Source organism: Anser brachyrhynchus (genome assembly GCF_964034855.1).
Source record: "Anser brachyrhynchus genome assembly, chromosome: 2".
In the NCBI taxonomy this organism is placed as follows: domain Eukaryota; kingdom Metazoa; phylum Chordata; class Aves; order Anseriformes; family Anatidae; genus Anser; species Anser brachyrhynchus.
In genome coordinates this window covers 1,348,524-1,361,200 of record NC_137695.1, presented here as the reverse complement: position 1 = coordinate 1,361,200, position 12,677 = coordinate 1,348,524, and the positions used below count along the sequence as shown (strand labels likewise).

Genomic DNA, 12,677 nt, shown 5'->3' with positions numbered 1-12,677 from the left:
AAGCTTTATGGATTCATCACATCAGCCTCTCATATCTAAAACGTAAATGTTCGCATCTGAGCTAGTCAGCTTAGGCCAAAAAATCATATATAAAAAAATTATAATCAATACAGAGAGGTAGGTCGTCATTTAAGACGATGACTCCTCTAACCCAGCTGAGCTAGCAGCTCGTGGTGGCTGTGCTCTGGAGTCGTTCAGAGGCCTTCAGAGTCCCCCAGCTCACTTGTACCCCACTTCAGCAAACTCTGGGCATTCTGCACAACCTACTGTTCAGTCGTAAATCCTGGGCAGAGCATGCCACCAATCTCCACCTAGTCTTCTTTTCTGTAAAATAAGACTCATGTCTACCTCACCTATTCTACCTTGCCTTCATTAATATTTGAAATATGCTTTAAGGCAAGGGAAAACTATCAAAGCAAGATAAAAGATGAATGATAATGATTAAGGTCTAGTTTATAATATCATACGGTAGCAGTAAGCAGATACTGACCTCTAAGCACCAAGCTCTATTTTAGTACCTTACAAAAATCGGTGAGGGACAGAGGCTTATCGTAAATACGGGTACCATTAAAAACAAACACACCCATATCTAGAAGGCTCTGCTGTAAACAAAACAGATAAAAAAGGTTAAAATTCAGCTCAGAGTTTAACCAAACAAATCTGACTCTGCACCCTGAAGCCGGCCAACCCCTAGCACGTTACCATTGCGTCTAGGACATACCAAGAACACTCTGTCCCCACTCGGGAATCAGATAACAAGAGGGAAAGTGCTCTGGCAGACACTGGGGAATCAGGAAAAGGTCGGAGGATCCCTTGGGTACCTGCAGTCCCAACCCATTCTCTGTACGGCTTGCTCACATATTAATGCCACTTTCATCTCATCCAGATCTTTCTTGCTTTCAGCGTGATCCCACCTGTGACAGCTGTCGAGAACTGAAAATTATGAGCATTTAGGAAACGAAAAGGCAGGCCTCAGCCAAAGTGCCTCACTCTCCTTCAGTGTCCGAACGCTTACAGCACTTAGGAGAGGAGCCAGATCAAGCCCTGAGGGATCCTTCCCTATGACTTGCATCAAAAAGTACAACCACCGTTACTAGCACGTGGCATTTATCTGAAAGAGCAGAATCAACCTGCTAAAAAAACAACTCAATGTCATCAGAAAATAAAAACCTCAGTGTCATCGGAACCCATCACCACAGAACCCAAGTGTCTTTCATCCAATTAAATATCATTTATAAGGTATTGCAAGGGTTAAGTTTCAACCCCAAAGGAAATCATCTGTGCAATCATTTTAAGGGAAAGATTTTTTGCAGGAAAACCACTTTAAGAAACAAGAACTGATTAACTGTCTAGCCTGCGGGAGGAATAACTGAATTAGTTTAGCCCTTATGTGTGACAACAGTAATGCTGACAGTAGACAAAGGCCTTGGACTGCACTAACTAAAACCAGATTGAACCAACACTGGATGCCCCCATGTATCTGCATCCAAATACTGTTTTTACTTGAATTACAATTGTAAACTTCCAGTAGATCCTATCTTGATCTGGTCTTGATCCATAATTAAGGCTCTTAGTTACCACAGAAGTAAGAACAGGAACAAATAATTAAATAATTTAGTTTCTGAAGTCAATTATTTGTAGCTCTTCTAGGCTTCTCAGATTTCCTCCATGTAGGTCTGGCTCCTGGTAAACTATCACCAGCACTGAGAAAACCTCCCTCATGGTCAAACTTCGTATTGTTCCGGTGGTATATGGCTGGAAGGAGGAGTCGAGAAGACAATCGATGGGTACGTCCTTAATTACTTAGGAATGGGATCAGAAAAATCAAAGGAAAGATTCCAAATTGAACTTTAATTAATGGTGTTCTCAGGTGTTTTCAACTTGACACAAATATGAGTGGTAGTAACCACATCAAAAGGCCAAACACCAACGTGTGCAGGAGCCCCAGCCAAAAGAAGAGCTGACAAATGTCAGAGATGGGTGCAAAGTTACCAGCTGGCCTCCAGGCACAAACAGTGCAGCTCTGCCATTCTGAAAGATTCTTCTGAGCTAGCCCAAGATCAAGCAACGAGCACTTCTGGATGCTAGGACAAGTCACTGCAGGAGGAAGATATGTGGGAGCCTGCTCAGCTGCCAGGAAATCGTATTTATAATTAAGACATTGTCCCAATAATACCTTTTGCTTTAGGCTGGAAGAGCCAAATGCTAAGCAATAAGGCATCTCCAGGAAGACTGGGACTCAGTCAAATCTTTTTGCCAGACAGACAAAAACCACAAGGTCCTTCAGCTCAAGAAGTCTGTTTATAATTTTACACAGCAGTGTGTAAACACTATCATGTAAGCTTATATGAAAAATGCTAGATCTTAAAGGCTAAGCATTGAGCAGCTGTTTTCAAATGATTTCTCCTCCGTCTGCCCTTGTCTGGGAAGAGGTTTGGTGCTGGGAACATACCCTCCATTAAGAGTAGGGGTCAAACCAAACAGCGTGCACAGCCCAACTGACATGAGCAGAGAGCTGAGCACCGTGACGACCGCCGCCAGTGCCAGGCCCCATTTCGATTTCACCATGTCAATCTTCCCTGAAAAACAGAAATGCAAAGTCTCTGTTACGAAGCGAAAGAAAACGACATATTAATAAAAAATCAAGAAGGGATCCTCATCCCGACTTATTTCTGCAGGTACTTTACTAGCTGCAGCCCAGAAATTCTGGCAGTTCAATGTCTGAAATGCAGATCCCACCTCCTCCCAGTACCCAAGAACTGTTACAAGGACGGGACAGAAGACGTGGCTTGCGGCTTATACTGGCTCCAGTACAGCACTGCAGGGGCATGAAAAAAGGAACTTAAATACGGCTGGCAAGGTCTAAATCCACAAGCTCAGAACATGTATTTGATCTAAACGACCACAAATTAGTCTGTCCAAATTGGAAAAAGCATCACTGCTACAGCATTTAAAGCTGTGTAAGACAGGGAACACCTCAGAAGATACCACAAGGAGTAGCACCACTTTGGCTAAGAGGAACAAATCGGCAGAAATCAGATCAACAAGACTACTAATTCTCTACCTGACGGTTCACGGTAAAACTTCAACATCACCTTTGCTGCTGAAACAGGAGGAACTGCAGTGCTATGGATGGAACTCGTTTTTCCCATAGGTAGCCCTGGAAAGGTCCCCCACCACCCATCCCTTACATATGTACAGCTGTCAGGTGTGTATATATATATGGTTGGCTTATTAGCTTGCTCTACTCTCTAGGCTCTCCACCCCACAAACCTACGTGTGGAGAAGTAGATGTAAGCAAAGAGGATAATATAGGTGGTGACGAGGGGTATCAGCTCAGCGATGCCGATCTCCTCCTTGAAGTGGACGTGCACGATGTTCTCCTCTCGCAGCGTGCAGTTGGGGCTGGGATGCAGCAGCTTGAGGCGAGAACGGAGGCTGCTGAGGAACCTGGCGTGAAAAGCAGGCAGGTTGTCACTCACACTGTACCCAACAACCAGCAAACAGTTCCAAGGAGGAGCTCAATGAGGGCAGAGTACATCTGCGCTGTGGCTATCTCCCAGACCTTGGTATCTATGAAGATTCAAAAGGTAACTGTGAAGACTCAGCAAAATTATTTAAAGCAAGGGCTCATCGTCAACAAAATTTGGCCCTGGGGAACAGAACATCCTGTAGACTCAAACATCTCCTAAATTTTATGTAAGTGCTGCTGATGACAGGCCCTACAGGACAGTCCTTGAGGCTGAAGGGTTCTTGTACGGGCAGCAGCAGGGCACGTTTCGACTCCTGTGCTGCCAATTTCGTCCCAGGCATTCCTCGGGGAAATCTGTGCAGCACTGAGCAGATCATTTAGTCCTCAGATCTGCTCAAACCAAGGCAGCTTTGCCAACACTGCCAGAGGGGTTTCACAGTTGGTACCAGTTGAATTACTGCTTTCTGGGAAGCAAAACACTCAAACTCCATGCACCGGGAACTGGGTCAAAACAGACCTACTGGGCCTTGGCTGCAACAGTTGACAGCTCGGTGTGCAGATGAAGCCATCATCAGAGGAACTCTCACCAGCAGCTTTGGGTTTTATATTTACTATTTTTTATAAAGAAAGAAACAGCACTGACAGTGCTTTATTTCCCTAAAGCACAGCAAGTTTTCTCCCAAAAGCAGCACTCTGTTTTTCTACAGCACCTTCAGAGGATCCCAAAATACTCTAAAGCACAAGAAAATGGTGATTAAACAAAAACATAGCAATAATCAGAGCAGAGAAAACAGTGAACTTGACAAGAAAAGACTAAGGGATCCCTAATGTAAAAATAGCACAGCTAAAGCTCCCTACCTGGAATCGTATCGCTGGAGGCCCAGTGTGACCATATACGATACCACTCGCTTCCTATTGTACAGGTTCACCCCGCTGTATTTTCCAGGGAGTCCAAACAACAGATCTGCAAAAACACAGTATGAACAGAACATTACGATAACAGAAAAGGAGACAAAAAATGATTCATTGTGAAGAATGTTGAATAAGGACTGTTATTCTTAGGAAGCACCTTCTCAGTGCTCTGTGCAGATATTATCAATGTGTATAAACACCTGATGCAGGGAAATAAAGATGGAGCATCTCTTCTCAGTGGAGCCCAGTGACAAGACAAGAGGCAATGGGAACAAATTAAAATGTGGGATGTTTTCTTAAACATAGCGAAAAACTTACTTCCTGTGGTGGTTGGCTATCCTCATCTTCTTCCTGATCTGGCAGTCCATAGCAGATGATGGTTTGTCCTCTAATCCTAATCCATAAACTCTCAGATTGCTCATCATCCGTCCTGAAGCAAAGCTCCAGGCACTCCAGCTGTGTAAAGGGCAACTCTCCCTCCTCATCCTCCCAGCCTGTCCTTGATGAGGAGCCTGTGTCCACCCCCAGCAGCACTCCAGGACTGCGAGCTGCCCCACCTCACCTCTGTGATCCCAATGGGATCGTGGCCCTCCAGCTGCACACACCCCTAATTCCTCCTATTTGTTCCCCATGCTGTGTGTCCAGGCACTTCAAGTGGACACCCAATTTGTACTTCAAAGACAGGCATTATCTTTAAGGAAAAAAAACCCTGGAACATTTGTTTTTGTGCATGTCTGTGTGGGACTTAGACAGAGGTTCCAGGAAGTATTGCATCGCGAAGGACTATTAAATGTCTCTCCTGTTAATCTGGTGGGCTGAACGAAGGCTTAAAGAAAATTATGCATAATGAGGAACACCATCTCCACTTCCAGGAATTCCCAGGATATTGTGGACCTCTACCTTGGTTGTGAATGAGCTGTCAAAGAAAGGTTCCGTGTGCTCCAAACCACAGCGTGCATACATTATGGATGCTCAAAAAATAACCATTAAAACAAACCTGCTTTATGGATAAAAAGCCCCTTTTCAGACAGAGCTGTCATATTACAAGCTTCCTGTACCTATCTACGAAATTTGTTTAAATCTACAAAATTCCTTTAAAAATCTATGAAATTCCTTTCAAAATGGAGGAACAGCATTTCCTCTGGCCTTGTTGAACTACGAAACAGTATGACCCCAGTACACGATCAGACTTATTTTTTTAATTAAGAAAGCAAAAATACTTTCATGAGAGCCAGTGTCATCTCGGGGTATAGGCAGGCAAACGACAGCAAAAGCACAAGAGGGAGCAGGATGAATGTTTGTTTGTCTGTGACAATGAGACAGTCTTTGAATACAATAGACAATGGCACGAGGGAAAAAGGCTAGAGCACACGTAGAGATAAGAGGAATGAAAAGACTTGGACGATTTACCTGTTATTTTTACACCTACAGAAAGGGGGCTTCTTTGGCACTTCAGCCTCTTACCTTTGAGAGTAGCTGATGTCTGCAGAGTCTTTGGTTCATGCTGGTGGATGGTTTTGATAATATCTGGGTCAGCGTTAAATCGCTCTCGGTCATTCTGCCAGAAGTTCCCTGGAGACAGTAACAGACAGCCATGCTCGGGGAGCAGATTCCGCAGCTTCTTGAGGCCAGGAAGGAGGTCCGTAACCTGAAGGCAAACTTCCTCCAAGCTCTTGACACCAGAACTGAAATGCAAACAAAGATTAGACACCACTGTGCATGTTACAACTTCCACAGATAGGCAGAGCTGCTGAGATGAATACCCCAAGGACCTTCATCGCCACTCTTGTGCCACCGCTCTTGTCCTAAAAACAAAGGATCAAGAGCCTTGGGCCACAGACCGGGACCTCACCGAAACAGTGTGCAAACTCCAGAACCCTGTTATCATTTCTCTGCATGCTTTCTGGCCACATAGCTTTCCCTGTTCACCCATCCTAGATGCCACAAATTTCAGTTCCACATTTCAGATACCTCCAGTCTGCAGAGAAACTGGCTCCCTTGAACTCTTCTTAAAAGACCTTCAACTCTTCTGCATATTTCTTTCCACATATGTTGAGTGCCTGAGGTGGATTATTTAAGGTGTAGATTTGTTCCAGAACTTCCTGTTAGCACAATTACATAATCCTTATCAACTATTAACTCAGGGAAGACTCAGCTTGGGCTTACAATAGCATCTGACTGTGACTGCTCAGTTACAAAACCCATCAGCGCACCATTTGGCCAGACAAGCCAGAGCAGCTGATCCAAAAGAGAACACTTCCCTCAGCACGGCATGGGCAACCAGAGGGGTTTGCGCAAGAAGAGTATATTTAACAAAGGCTAATTTAAGACATCGGAGGCCAGTTTTCCCTGGCTTCGGCCCCACGGATTACAGAGAAGGTGTTGGAGAACTATTTTAAAATGCCTTCTCTAGAGGATTTTTTTCTATCATGACTGCAGAGAGAAAATATGGAACCCAACCGACGATGACTGAGTTACGACTTCGTCAGCACTCCCTCCAGAATCTGTATCTTGTTTTGTATCTGTATTATAGGGCAAGCTACCTAGAAAAGTCACATCTGTCAAGACAAAATACTAGATAATATGCTAGAAAATACTGTGTTTATAGAAACAGAAGTTTTCTAAAAGAGAACCCGAAAGAACTGATGCTGTGATGCCTCCGATAATAGCTCCAGGCAGAGTAAGAAGACTGTTGTTTTGTATTTAGGCTTTAACTAACTTTGAAACATAACAGCAATAGCAGTTTATACTGCACAAAAGCCTGTAAAAGCTCTTATTTGCGAAGCAAGTGCGTGCAGCCAATGTGCCCAGCAGTATGTTGCAGATTCAGAGACAAATACCAAAAATAATGAATGGAGCCAATGCCTGCTGCACTACAACAAATTTCAGGTCGCTTCGGACGTCACAAATGACTGCTCACAGTTTCAACAATCTTATAGCTAACGAAAATATAATCACCTTGTGTTTCCTGTCCAGTTGTCAGCAATCGTCAGCTGCTTCTGTCCCACCTTAGTATAAAAGTATGCTTTTTTCTTCATATGAAGAAAATCAGCTGCACTTAACTTTGATACTGACGAAAGCAACTGATGGGAAGGAACTCCATAATGACTTCTGGGGTGATTTCAGAATTTATCTGAAAGCTAGATGTTTCTTGAAATATGCAAGTCTGACACCAAATGGAAGACCTTATCCCAGGTCTGAGTGCCTAAATCACTACCTAGCCTTTTTCTTCTGGTGGCCGTGTAAGTTTAATTTTGCTTCCACACTGCCTCATTGCTCATCAGGGCTAACACAGCAAGGGGAGACAATGAGCAGATGACACACATACCAGGAGCAAGTTGTTTCTCACCTGTAATTGGCAACTACATCCAGATACTATCTAAAGATACACATTTGATATAGGAAGACATGAAAACAGAAAGAATGTCAGTGCCAAGACTTTGAGAGCTGCTAGCAAAAGCTCTATATTTAACAGCATGAGTGGCATTTCTAAATGTTATCAGAGAGAGCAGACAGCTATCTCACAAGGATTGGTTTTAAAAAAAGGACAAATCATCAGGTGGAGTGGCTAAGTGAACACTCAAAAATGAAGCAATGAAGGATGCTGCCAGGGAAGTAGGAAACGAACAAAGAGCAGATGTTCCCTAGCTATGTGAATTAGAGGACAAAGAATGAAGAAAGCTCCTGGCTAAAAAGCTAGGGGATGATCAAAGACTCTAATCTCACCATTTTTCACCACACTTGGCCTGTTCTCAGTATCATTATTCTCACTGAACAAAGAGAGAAAAAGGAGGGAAAGCCTTTCTGTCCTCAGAAAGTAAACCAGCCAAGAGCTTGTCAACAAATAAAAACTTAGAGCTCAAAGGGAAACATATTATAAAAAACAGAAGCAAATTAATATGTGTAAACTGTATTCTTGGTTTTCAAAGTGCGAATATGCCAAACTAACCGGAGTGGTCCTTTTTTTTTTTTAATACTTGACTTCTTAGATGAGGAAAGCACAGCAGATCTCATCTACTCGGGCCCAATAAAGGCTTTTGATGCAGCACCATGCAGAAAATGCTTTAGTTCACAGGAAAGACAGAAGTTAGCACAAAAAATGTAATTCAGTAAAGAAATGGGTTAACAGGAAAATGGCCATGGGGCTGCTGAAAGGGCAACCGCTGGTCTTGAAGAAAACAAAGTGGAATTTTTCACGGACAGCTCAGAGAACCAGTATTTATTTTATGTTTTTATTAAAAACCTTGGAATAAGATATAGAGACATCTGTCAAGGACACAAAATAAAGCAACACTGCTAACACAGCAAGGGAACAGAGTATCTGAAATGGATGTTGTAAGGGCTGGGCTAAATTTAATACCATTTCTACTAACTGTACAAAGTGCAAGGCCGTGTACTTGGGAACTAAAAAAAAGATTTTCTGCTATCAGGTAGGAGCTCATCAGCTGGAAATGATAAAAAGAGAGATGGACATGGAGGCATCAATCAACCACTTGACAAATGCTGATGTGATTGGCCATGAAAAAGGGATTCGCAATCTCACTGTATTTCAGAAAAGTCATTTCCATGGAAAATAAGGCACAAAAGAGACTTCAGTGAGAATCCTATGTAGAGTTCTCATCTCCCCTGTTCAGGGAAGACACTAAGAACAGTGCAGGGAAGAGCAACCAGGCTGACAAAGTGAACACAGAACCATCTTAGCTGTGTAAGTTGAGAGTTTCCTACATTTAGTTTAACAAACAAGGATTCGGGGTGGGGAGAATGAGCTTTCCCAGTAAATATCTGGAAGCAGAGGAGAGCTATTTTTGCACGAAGGCTGTGTCAGGACAAAACCAAGCAGGTACAAACTAGTCCTAAACACAGCCAAAAGTGGAAAGTCAGGAGAAGGTTCCTGACCATGCAAAAATTGTAGAAAAGCCTCACAATAGGCATGGTGGGGTCGAATGAACTTGCTTAAATATAAGCCTCACATGCTTATGAAAAGGATTATGTGAAACTGCTGTCAGCTATAAAAGGTATAACCTCAGAGGACCGTTCCAGACCTCTCTGCCTAAGACTCTGACCGGAGGGTTCCTGACAATTATCAGTAATTAAAGAACAGGCAAGTTCTCTAGCAGGAAAGCTAAAGTGCTGTACCTGCAGGAGGGATATGCCATCGCTGCTCAGCAGTGACCTCTCATTTTATTTTGAGAATCTGACACGTTCAAAGCCAATAATCAGATTTAGTAGGAATAATTTAGAAGACGGGTGTGCACAACAGTGGGTGGGTCTGCCTCCTCCACAACCCTTAACAAACAGTAACTACCTGTCTCTCAGGGCATGGTTTCTGATCTCCTCCACTAGCTGGAAGACGCGGGACAGCGGTGAACGAAACACGTCAACGGCGAGGAAGTTCTTCTGCCATGGGGAGACGGTAGCTTTCACAAAGATCTGCTGAATGTAGGCCACAGGAGCACCAACATACTGTGGGGAAAACCAGAGGGAGAACGAAAACACATGGTGAGTGGGAAGCTGCTTAGCAGAATTAGATCACAGCTTGGCAAGCTTTCAGGAAGGGGTTTGCCAGACTATATTTTTCTTTCCCAAGTTAGAGGTGAAGCATGGCAGTAGTAACCTAAGGAGAACAAAAAGAGTCTGTTTCTCACAGAGGCAAAATGCCACTGACCATTTTGTCATCGGTATATTGTGCTTCTGTGTGAGGCAGAGGCTCCCAGACCCTGCCGAATTTGGTACTGGAAGGCAAGCCGCAGCGGGGACTCGCTGCCTCTCACAGATGCCTCTCCCACACGGTGGTTCCCCCAACCTGTGCTGATCCTGCTGTGTGCCGTTTAATTCTTCTTGGTCTGTGTGCCCAGGCTGCTGTCCCCTGCTCTGGGGGCTGCAGTGCTGGCAGAACTTTGGGCTCAATTAGCAGAACTAGGCAACGAAGCAGGAGATTTAATCAGCCAGCATCAACCTGAGATAACAGCACAAAGCAAAAAGCTTCTCGGTTGAAATGATATCAATCACAACGAGAAGAGCACACGTGGAGAGAGTGGAGAGCTGGAGGCATCAAAAACATTAAGCCAACAGCCAATTTCTGCTTCACAGAGACCTTGGAATGAAAAGGAACAGTGCGGGTTACAAAGCATCATTTTACAATTGGTTCCTGATGTCCTGGACCTGTTATCAGCCTTCCTGGAAAGCATCAGGGCTCCATCCTGTTCACGCAAAAGAAATATTAATTCCTTACCCCTGAACATAAGTCTAGTTTACCTGTATGACATGTACCAGTCAACTGGTTGCTGCTCGAGGGAGACTGCATGCCTTCATATGGCATTAGGAAACCGGGGCATTATCCCAGAACCCTTCATTAAATGTACGTAAAACCTAGTAACGCTTTATAAAATGTACTGCTTGCCTTAGGACAAAGTTATCCATGTTAATCCTTGAAAAACGGGCCCTTAAACAGCATTTCACAACTTTCATAGAATCATGGAATGGTTTGGGTTGGAAGGGACCTTAGGGATCATGTAATTCCAACCCCCTGCCATGCCCAGGGCCCCCTGCCCCCAGCCCAGGCTGCCCCCAGCCCCATCCAGCCTGGCCTTGGGCACTGCCAGGGATGGGGCACCCACAGCTCCTGGGGGCAGCCTGCGCCAGGCCTCACCGCCCTCATAGTAAAGAATTTCTTCCTCGTATCTAACCCAAACCCGCCCTCATTTACCTTAAAACCATCACCCCCTGCCCGAGAGTCCCTCCCCAGCCCTCCTGCAGCCCCTGCAGGCACTGACGGCCGCTGTGAGGTCTCCCCGCAGCCTTCTCTTCTCCGGGCTGAACAACCCCAACTCCCTCGGCCTCTCCTCACGGCAGAGCTGCCCCAGCTCCTGGATCATTTTCACGCCCACACCGAAGCCGTACCCAGTCAGGGCGCTCGCCGAGGTCTCCTTGCTGCAAGACCGGGTCTGGAGAGGGTGGAAAGTAATCCTTCACGGGGGTGCTGTACTCCACGGGTCCCGTTCCAGGTAACGGCAGCTTAAGCAGCGGGTAGCTATGGTGAAGACAGAAGTGAGAAATGTGCTTTTTTTTTTTTTTTTAACTAGGCTTTTAAACGGTCTTCCAGAAGAGCCCAAAGAATGGATGGGTAAAATGAGCCCACCCCACCTTAAACTTATCTCTGCACAACAGGAAACACAGTCACAATAAAACAGGGCTTCAGCTCTCATAATAACAGATTTATGTATTTCTCCAACGCACAAGAGAGTTGGTCTTTTTCTCTTGGAAAGGGATGAGTAGGAATCCTGGGAGAAGTAGGAGGCAAGTTCTCCTTGCAGGAACGCACCTAAATTACTCATTATCACCTAAAAGTCCGTAGAGCTACAGCACAGCCATGTCTCAACTACCCCACAGCCTGCACAGAAATAATTACTGTACTTAGGTGGCCACTTTCCTATCCAAACCCCATCCTAATCACCTGGTTTTCCTCATTAAAATCTGAGCCGTTTCCAGTATTTGTCGCTAACTTCATTTCACCAGCAGCAGCCAGACACCAAAGCAGCTATGTGATGTTTATCTTCCTGCTCCTTGGCTCCTATGACCTTCGGGTCACCGCAGCAGCTATTGCACAACGAATACACGAAACCAGCTCAAAACTGAGATACCGTGGTTTCGGAGAGTTTAGGATGGCAGTTTTAGCTTCAGGGGGTCTCTAAAGTCACTAAAACCACGTCAGGAAAAAGCAAGATCGCTGTTACAGGGACAATGCCCGGCGAGTTGGAAGGGGAAGGGCCGAAACAGAGCGGAGATCCCAGCTCCAGGCCAGCTCCAGGTGCCCAACGCACCATGAGCTATCAGGGCTCCCCTGTCTGGCGTAGCTGTCAGCGCGGCCGAGCTTTCCTGGCAATAAACACGAAGGCCTTGGCACCGTTTTCCTGCAGGACTCTGTCCGCTGTGTCAGGGATCAGCCTGAATCATCCCCGGCCACGGAGGCGGCAAGCGGCAGCTAAAGGCGAGGTTTGGGGCTGAACAACAAAAGCTGGAAAAGAACAATGGAACGGGGAGCAAGGCTTGTCGGGTCTGCTCTTTTGTTAGCCTGACAAAAACGCATCTGATGATTGTCATTCCACTGCGCACTGGGAAGGGAGAAAAAAATAAAGCCAGGTCATAGCACATCATAATACAAAATACCCCACAAAACCCGACCCGGAGACACGGCACAGCCTTTTTCCTCTGACAGGCAGCAATCGCTTTGAGCCCTTTGAAAAGGCGCGTGGCACCGCCTGCCACAGGGTCTGCCGGCAGCAAAGCCTGGGGA

The 12,677-nt window shown here is 45.2% G+C and overlaps 1 protein-coding gene across 3 annotated transcripts in view; it reads right to left on the bottom strand.

The window, feature by feature from the left end:
- SCAP (SREBF chaperone) overlaps positions 1-12,677 on the bottom strand; it is a 57,739-nt gene that overhangs the window by 19,162 nt on the left and 25,900 nt on the right. For all 3 annotated transcript variants that reach the window (XM_080583645.1, XM_080583644.1, XM_080583646.1), the window contains exons 4-9: positions 11,285-11,414; positions 9,690-9,847; positions 5,849-6,069; positions 4,331-4,436; positions 3,278-3,450; positions 2,453-2,579 (exon numbers count right to left, since the gene is read on the bottom strand). In XM_080583645.1, the coding sequence (XP_080439771.1) occupies positions 2,453-2,579; positions 3,278-3,450; positions 4,331-4,436; positions 5,849-6,069; positions 9,690-9,847; positions 11,285-11,414 (915 nt within the window). The remainder of the gene's footprint in view (positions 1-2,452; positions 2,580-3,277; positions 3,451-4,330; positions 4,437-5,848; positions 6,070-9,689; positions 9,848-11,284; positions 11,415-12,677) is intronic.